The 9,094-nt window shown below is 33.4% G+C and overlaps 1 protein-coding gene across 1 annotated transcript; it reads right to left on the bottom strand.

Annotated features, from left to right (window-relative positions):
• Nucleotides 1–3,709: 3,709 nt before the first annotated feature.
• On the bottom strand, nt 3,710–4,315 carry Pburs (bursicon subunit partner of burs). Its single transcript, XM_073965620.1, has 2 exons — nt 3,993–4,315; nt 3,710–3,909 (listed from the first exon to the last, which is right to left on the bottom strand). Exons 1-2 carry the CDS (start codon nt 4,263–4,265, stop codon nt 3,739–3,741), a joined length of 444 nt encoding a protein of 147 aa, XP_073821721.1. The 5' UTR covers nt 4,266–4,315; the 3' UTR covers nt 3,710–3,738.
• Between the last annotated feature and the right edge of the window lie 4,779 nt (nt 4,316–9,094).

The following is a 9,094-nucleotide window of genomic DNA, read 5'->3' as shown; positions in this document are numbered from 1 at the left end:
ACCTAGAATCCTGAAATGTGGAATTGATATTTCTGTTGGAGTGTAGGATTGAAAAGTACTAAATTTGGTACAATTGGGATTTGGAATCTGGAAACCTTGAAATTGGAATTGAGATTACTGTTGGAGTATAGGATTAAGGTAGTTTTGGAAATTCGTACTTATGGGTACGAAAAGTACTAAATGGTACTAAATTTGGTACAGTGGGTATATGGGGAACGGATAGAGCTAGAATTTGGTAAGACTGCGGTTGGAGTGTCGGATTGAGACATGGAGGTGGTTTTGAAATTCGTACTTAGGAATTCGAAAAGCACTAAATTTGGTACAATTTGAATTTGAGTGCACCGATAGCGCTGGAATCCTGTTTTTGGAATTAAGATTACTGGTGAAGTGAATGATTGTGGTAGTTTTGGAAAATCGTACTATTGGGTGTAGGGACAGTGCTGGAATCTGTATTTTTGGATTTAGTGTGAGTATTGGTGTGCAATGTTGGTCTCGCTGTTAATTTTCAGTGTTCGCCATTTCCATATTATATATTGTTTATTTGTTTTTTATATCTTTTCCGCATACGAAGTAGCGGGCACTTTGCTAGTGAAAATATAAAATTATTTACTTAATTTTTAATCCAGCGTTTCTTAAGGATTTTCATATTATCCTTTTGTCCTGAATTTATTTATTTATTACTAGGGGCCCGGCGAACTTCGTCTCGCAGTCTGTTATATACTGAAGTCGATGACTTTGGTTCAAACCTATTGTTACGAAAGTAACTGATAGATTTAAGTTGATTTAGACGAATTTCTATTAATTTATGAATTTGAATTGTAACGTAAATTTTCATTAAGCATTTAGTTCATTTAAATCAAATTTACAACAACAATTACTCAATAAGAATTCCAATCACTACGTTTCTTTGTGACTTTGATCTTGTTATTGTTGTACGCCGCCAGTTCTCTCTCTCTCTCTCTCTCTCATTATTTCAGCAACAACAAATATTACTGCAATTATGAAATTATCGCTTAGTCTTAATTTGCACGTTTACATAGCTATTTTAAATCGAAAGTGTAATCTAAAGAGTAAATAAGTAACATGAATAGAGTAAGGCTTTGTGCTTACTGGAGAGAAGCTGTGTGCTAGTAGAGATTAAAGTCTTGTGTGGAATAACGTCAATAAAGCATTGTAAAGTCTTAATCCAAAACGAGTCCTGTTTTATTTGGTACACATCGTATCGGAGAATAAAACGTTGTCGAGTTCAAATGCAAATGTTTCTTTGTTTTGAACTATTTACGACGTTCTTTGACGCAGATGCACATTAGACAATTGTACTCTCGATGTCAGTTTGTCGAAGAAAGAGGCAAAGTGTTTCTATGTTCCTCGAATCTCTGTCCCATAAACTAACAATTGGGCAACTGTAAATCGGGACTTAGATAAATTTGTTAAGCAAATAACACATTTTGCGACGCACAGTTGAAAGGACAAGGTAGTATCGTAACGCCCCTATTCGTTTCTAAGTCGATGGTTTTCTTCTTGTCAATTGATAATTTACTATTGTGATGGAATATTGTAGTGCTTCATTACCAATGGCTACTTTACACGATATACTTTTACCATATGTATTGTCACTTCGTGTATATGTGTAAATACATATGTAAAAAACTTATCATGTAAGTAGCAAAAAGTAATGAACGTGATGTTTTTTTTTTTTGGGGAGGGTTGGTAGTTTTTGCTTGTTAGAGCTCCTTTACATTTGCGGTTTTAATCAATTAACCTATTTCGAACAGAGGGATCCGATTACTCCGATACTTGATAAAAGTAACCATCTTCGTCTGCTTTTCTTTCTGACTTCTCTGTTTAAAGTGATCTCTCGAATTCGAAAGTTCGGAATAAAATCATAGGTGGACACGGATTGTGCTTTTGTATGCAGAATCCTAATGTAAATTAAAGGGGCACACTCTTCTTGTTCATCTGTGAATTAGATGCATTGGAAAACTGCGGTCCGGCCGTTTTTCAGAATAAATGAAGTTTAGGAGCTTCTCTCGGATGGTTTTGAAATTTTTTTTCAGCAGATTGTCTTTGCGGCCCCTTCACCAAGATACAATTTTTTCGGGGGAAAGTCCATACTTCCTGGTATACTGGCCTCCAAGAAACCCTGCCGGCACAATCTAAAATCCTGAAGATAACTCTCGTAGGTAGTTTCTGATTGGTCCAAACTTTGCACATCGTATTATTTTATCCAGTCCAGTCGATCCAGTCCTTTGAGTACCTCCCACACAAAATTTGGGAAAAGTGGACTTTGAGGATTCGTCTCTGATCTATTTGATTTTTTTGCAGAAGGTTGTTTTCACGATTTCTATTACAACGGTACAATTTTTTCCGGAGTAAGTCCATGACACCCTGCCGGCACATACTTAAACTGCTAGTATGAAGGATAACACTCAAATTTTTCAACAATTTTTTCAAACTTGGTTTAAACTTGCGTTTGCTTCTTTTTTGGTTTTTGGTCAAAGGCTGAGGGGACATCTGACTGATATTTTCTTACTTGCTTCTTTTTAATTTTGAATATCATACTTTTTCGATATACGATTTGCGTTCCAGCTCTGCGGGAACTAAACTGATTGAATTCATACCCCATTTCAGTGGGGATATCATTTTTTAGTAACATGACAGGACCTAGACAGTATCAATGTATATCTGGTACTGCTCAAATTTAATACGACATAAATCGGAAGTTGATCTTTCGAAGATGTTTTTACTTACGGTTTAAAAGTATACAAATGTATGTATATGCCACAATCTCATTTCCAATGAAATTACCTCCGAACTCCAGGTTTTTCAGATAACCCAAAAATGTTTGTGGATTTTGTACTCTTTTTCTCAAAACTGTGGAAACCATTTCCTGCGTTATCATCTTCATCTTTTTAATCGGAATCTGACCGAAACCACTACTAGTCTTTACAAACTCTTAACTGAACTCTCTCTTTTTAACAAAGTTTTCGCTGTTAATTTTCTAAAAAGACGCTTAAAAATAAATGAAAATCTATTTGATTGTGAATAAAAAAATGTCTATACAACTTTCAGAAATTGACAAAACAGAGTAGTACAATGGACCCTGACAGTTGGTGCATATACAATTTTTGCAAAAAACTATCAAAAACGTGTCAAGGTATACTCCTAACACGAAGCTACATAGAAATGTTCCAAAAAATTTCAAAAATATTCTGCCGTGAAACCATTCCGAATTGGTGCGAATTGTCAAAATCAGTTCAGAGATTCTTTAGTTATAAGCGTAGTAACTAACATCATATCCTTTTATATATAGATTATTATATATTGCAAAATGTCAATTAAACTTTGGATAAAAAAATGAAATAATAAATTTATTATTTTCATTCAAAATACAAGACCTAATAAGCCCAATAAGATAACGTCTTAAACTATAGATTAAAAATATAAAAAGGTCGAAAGAACTTAATATATAAAACATTAACATTCTTATTTAAGCATTCCTGTCCAACACCCCTCGAATAGAATGTTAAAGTATCTCAAATTTATGCTCAATAGACCTTTTGTTTTCAAAAGCTTTTAGGAAAACCGTTTTGACCGTTATTTATCAATGAATGCTTTAACAAGAACAAACACATTTAAGAATTTTGTCGTCCCTATATTTTATTGAAAGCGTATTGTATCCCCCACAAAATTATTTCTACATGCTTATATGACAATTTTAAGTTCGTGCTTCGGAATTTATCTTGTAAAATCACCACATTTAAAACATTTACAATCGGTTGGTTCTCTCAATCTGATATCCATGGTTGCCATTTCGGGAGAGTTCAAACGAGTACCATCTGGATCATAACAGTGTGACAAGGTAATAATTTTCTCCTTTAAAAAGCTTTCACGGCAGCAATAGCATTCCTATAAAAGAAAAATAAAATGTCAGTAAACAAAAACGAAAAATATTTTTTATTTTGGCCGAAAAATATTTTGAAATATCCTACCTTCAAAAATCCCGTTGGTGTTATAACCGATGGCTGTACTTGACTATTACACAATCCTTCACACTTGTTGACAATTACATCGGCATTACAGGTCCTTTGCATGCGTCCCAGCTCATCGAATTCTTCTTTTATCAAATGAATTTCCGATTTTATTGTTTCACAATTTTCATCTCCTGTTCCTTGGGAGTAACGCAAAGCGTTTGTTATATTTTCCATAATTAAAAGTAAATAAATGAACAAACATTGCAAGGATAATTTCCGGAATTTTAGCATATCCTTGCGAGGTATTCAAACTATTGTCTACTTCTACTCCTTTCAACGTGCAAAACAAAAAATGTGATGCTCACTGAATAACCAAACACGAACTGTTCAAATTTTACTTGATGAGTATAGCTTTTATACCACACCACACCATGTTGAAATTCCCAAAGGATTCATAATCCTTACTTGCTTTCAGCATAAAAAACCTAAATGCCTTTCAATTTATATTTATGATTCGATTGATTGAATGTCTGTGTTTAACACAGCAGGCTTAATGAGTGTTTTTAATAAGTTATTATTATTGTTATTGAGATATGAGAGTGCCTTCAGCTGCTGCGGCTATGATGATGATGTTTATATGGATACAAGTAAAGGCTCATTTGGATACATCATGTAATATGAATAAGAAATTATGAGTTATTCTGAACCTAATGTGAGCAAGTCATTGAACTCAAAGTAATAGGAAAAACGAATAAATGAAGGTATCGCAAAAGGATAATCAAAAACAAAATATGAATAAAATATAAAAGATTTTGGAGTTTTTTATAGACCTTTGAAAGTATACTTAAAATTGTTGAGATTGTTTTCTCGCCAACTATTGGTTTCATAAATTGAAATATTAAATATTGCTTTAAAATTGTCCCTTTATTGTGCCCTGTCCTATATCTAGTGCTAAGCTATTTGCTTGAGAATATATGGATTTTCCCGATACGATATATTAAGCAATTTTGATAAAATCTAAAACATTTAACACCCGTCTTTTCAGCGTGCGTACTCCCATGAAATCTGTCTATATGTATGTCTTCTAAGTAGAAAAACATGGCAGGCCCCAGTTAGTTCATAACCTAGTACATGTTATACAATCTTGTGTAGGGTATCGCAAAAATATATAAAATTTCATTAAAATTAAATTAATTATTTCCCATATTCGTACAAACAAATGTACGTCCACACAAGTTGTTAAAGTGATAATATATTGAAATGTATTTTGTAATGCAAATTATTTTTTTTCGCTCTGTAATTTAATATAACTATCCGACCATAAATTGAATTGATATTGCATTACTCAGATTTGATTAAATTTGACATGCAGTTGGAGCGTTTAACTATAACCAGCAAGCATTAAATTGTATTTAAAGTGTTTCTGGAACACGTTTTTAACAAGCACAACAACAGCAATAAAAACTTTTTTGAAATTGAAATGTCATGCATGTTGAAAATGTAATGCCTACACAGTGGGAATGGAATATGAAAAATGGAGAGAATGTCCATGAAAGAATATAGAAAAAATCTACGCCTAGGGTCCATGAAAGAATGTAGAAAAATTCTTTAAAAACCGCGCCTAGGGTCAGTGAAAGAAGATAAAAAATTATTTGAAAAATCTACGCCTAGGGTCCATGAAAGAAGGTAGAAAAATTATTTAAAAAATTTACGCCTACACAGTAAGAATGGAACATGTAAAATGGGGAGAATGTCCACGAAAGAATGTAGAAAAAACCTTTAAAAAAATCTACGCCTAGGGTCCATGAAAAATAATTTGAAAAATCTACGCCTAGCGTCCAGTAAAGAAGGTAGAATAATTATTTAAAAATCTACGCCTAGGGTCCATGAAAGAAAGTTGAAAATTTCTTTAAAAAATCTATGCTTAAAGTCCATGAAAGAAGGTAAACATCTTCGCCTATGCTCAATGAAGGAAGTTAGAAAAAAATCTTAAAAAAAATCTACGCCTAGGGTCCATGAATGAAGGTAGAAAAATTCTACGCCTAGGCTCCATGAAGGAAGTAATAAGAATTCTTAAAAATCTACGCCTAGTGTCTATGAAGGAAGTAATAAGAATTCTTAAAAATCTACGCCTAGTGTCTATGAAGGAAGTAATAAGAATTCTTAAAAATCTACGCCTAGTGTCTATGAAGGAAGTAATAAGAATTCTTAAAAATCTACGCCTAGTGTCTATGAAGGAAGGTAGAAAAATTCTTTAAAAAATCTACGCCTAGTGTCTATGAAGGAAGGTAGAAAAATTCTTTAAAAAATCTACGCCTAGGTTCCATGAAAGAAGGTAGAAAAATTCTTTAAAAAATCTACGCCTAGGGTCCATGAAGGAAGGTAGAAAAATTCTTTAAAAAATTTAAACCTAGGGTCCATGAAGGAAGGTAGAAAAATTCTTTAAAAAATCTACGCCTAGGGTCCATGAAGGAAGGTAGAAAAATTCTTTAAAAAAATCTACGCTTAGGGTCCATGAAGGAAGGTAGAAAAAGTCTTTAAAAAATCTCCGCCTAGGGTTCATGAAGGAAGGTAGAAAAATTCTTTAAAAATCTACGCCTAGCGTCCATGAAGGAAGGTAGAAAAATTCTTTAAAAAATCTACGCCTAGGGTCTATGAAGGAAGGTAGAAAAATTCTTTAAAAAATCTACGCCTAGGGTCTATGAAGGAAGGTAGAAAAATTCTTTAAAAAATCTACGCCTAGGGTCTATGAAGGAAGGTAGAAAATTCTTTAAAAAAATCTACGCCTAGGGTCCATGAAGGAAGGTAGAAAATTTTTTTAAAAAATCTACGCCTAGGTCCATGAAGGAAGGTAGAAAATTTCTTTACAAAAATCTACGCCTAGGGTCCATGAAGGAAGGTAGAAAAATGCTTAAAAAAATCTACGCCTAGGGTCCATGAAGGAAGGTAGAAACATTCTTTAAAAAATCTACGCCTAGGGTCCATGAAGGAAGGTAGAAAAATTCTTTAAGAAATCTACGCCTCGGGTCCATGAAAGAAGGTAGAAAAATTATTTAAAAAATCCACGCTTAAGGTCCATTAAAGAAGGTAGAAAAATTCAGTAAAAAATCTACGCTTATGGTGCATGAAGGAATGTAGAAAATTTCTTTAAAAAAATCTACGCCTAGGTTCCATGAAGGAAAGTTGAGAAATTCTTTGAAACCTCTACACCTAGGGTCCAAGAAAGAAGGTAGAGAAATTATTAAAAAAATCTAGGCCTAGTGTGCAAGAAGGAAGGCGGAAAAGTCTTTAAAAAATCTACGCCTAGGGTCCATGAAGGAAGGTAGAAAAAAATCGTTAAAAAATTTAGACCTATGTCAATGAAAGAATGTAGAAAAATTATTTAAAAAATCTACGCCTAGGGTCCATGAAGGAAGGTAGAAAAAATTGTTAGAAAAATCTAGACCTAGGACAATGAAAGAATGTAGAAAAATTATTAAAAAAAATCTACGCCTAGGGCCCATGAAAGAAGTTAGAAAAATTCTTTAAAAAATGTAGGCCTAGGGTTAAGGAAAGAAGGTTGAAAATTCTTTAAAACATCTACGCATAGACTCTAGATGGTAGTTATAAAAATTCCTAAAAAATATACTACTAGGATCCATTGAGAAAGGTACGCAAATTCTTTAAAATATGTTAGCCTAGGGTCCATGCGGTTAGGTAGAAAACTTCTTTAAATTATCTACGCCTAATTTTTATGAAGTAAGGTAGAAACATTCTTTAAATAATCTACGTCTAGGTTCTATGAAGTAAGGTAGAAAAATTCTTTAAATAATCTACGCCTAGGTTCTATGAAGTAAGGTAGAAAAATTCTTTAAAAAATGTACACCTAGCATCCTTGAAAAAAGGTATATAAATTCTTTAAAAAATCAACGCCTTGGTTCCATGAAGTAATATAGAAAAATTCTTTAAAAACTATACGACTACGGTCCATGAAGTAAATTAGAAAAATTCTTTAAAAAATCGATGCCTAGGCCCATGAAGTAAGGTAGAAAAATTCTTTAAAAAATATACGTCTACGGTCCATGAAGTAAGGTAGAAAAATTCTTTAAAGAAATCTATGCTTAGGGTCCATGAAAAAATTCTTTAAAAAATCGACGCCTAAGGCAATGAAGTAAGGTAGAAAAATTCTTTAAAGAAATCTATGGTTAGGGTCCATGAAAAAAATTCTTAAAAAATCTATGCCTAGGGTTCATGAAGAAAGATAACAATTTCTTAAAGAAAGCTAAGCCTATTATTTATGAAGGAAGGTACAAAAAATCTTAAAAAAAAATCTACGCCTAAGGTTCATGATGGAGGGTAGACAAATTCTGCAAAAGATCTATGCCTGGGGCTCGCAAAGGTACAAAAATTCTTTCAAAAATCTACGCCTAGGATCCATGAAGAAAGTTAGACAAATTCCTTCAAATATCTAAGCCTATGGTCCATAAAGGAAGGTAGAAAATGAGGCAGACAAATTATTTAAAAAATCCACCTTTAGGCTCATAAAGGAGGTTAGGAAAGCCGCTTAAAAATCTAAATGGGGGCTACATGAAGACGTGGACCTATACCGACAAATTTTTAATGGAACATAACACCAAATGAAGACGAAATACCAAATTTCATTTCGGTGGATTATTGTGTTTTATTTCATCAAAATACCGAAAATCGGGAGGTACCTTCTATGGGGGCTATATGAAGGCGTGGACCTATACCGACAAATTTCTGGGGGAAAGTTTTATACCCCCGACGAAGACTTAGTACCAAATTTCAGCAATTTCGGAGTGATAATGAGGCTAAACCCTTCAAAATACCGAAAATCGGATCGTACCGTTCTATGGGGGCTATATCACGTGAACCGATATTGCCCGTTTACAATACCAAACATCCTAGGAGTAATAGAAACTTTTGTACCAAATTACAAAGTTCTATCTTAAAAATGGCGAGCTGTATCTTGATTTCAACAGACGGACGGACGGACTGACATGGTTATATCGACTTAGAATTTTACCCTGATCAAGAATAGATTCTCCAATGAATATTTCGATGTGTTACAAACGGAATGACAAATTTAATTATACCCTCCATATTATGGTGAAGGGTAT

Source organism: Musca autumnalis, unplaced genomic scaffold (genome assembly GCF_047663935.1).
Source record: "Musca autumnalis isolate F117 unplaced genomic scaffold, ASM4766393v1 scaffold_2, whole genome shotgun sequence".
NCBI classification, from domain to species: Eukaryota; Metazoa; Arthropoda; class Insecta; order Diptera; family Muscidae; genus Musca; species Musca autumnalis.
This window is presented reverse-complemented; position numbering and strand designations above follow the sequence as displayed.

Coding starts and splice junctions, on each gene's coding strand:
- Pburs (XM_073965620.1), bottom strand. CDS start 4,265: ATGCTAAAATTCCGGAAATTATCCTTGCAATGTTTGTTCATTTATTTA. Junction 3,910..3,992: donor CACCAACGGGATTTTTGAAG/GTAGGATATTTC, acceptor TTTCTTTTATAG/GAATGCTATTGCTGCCGTGA.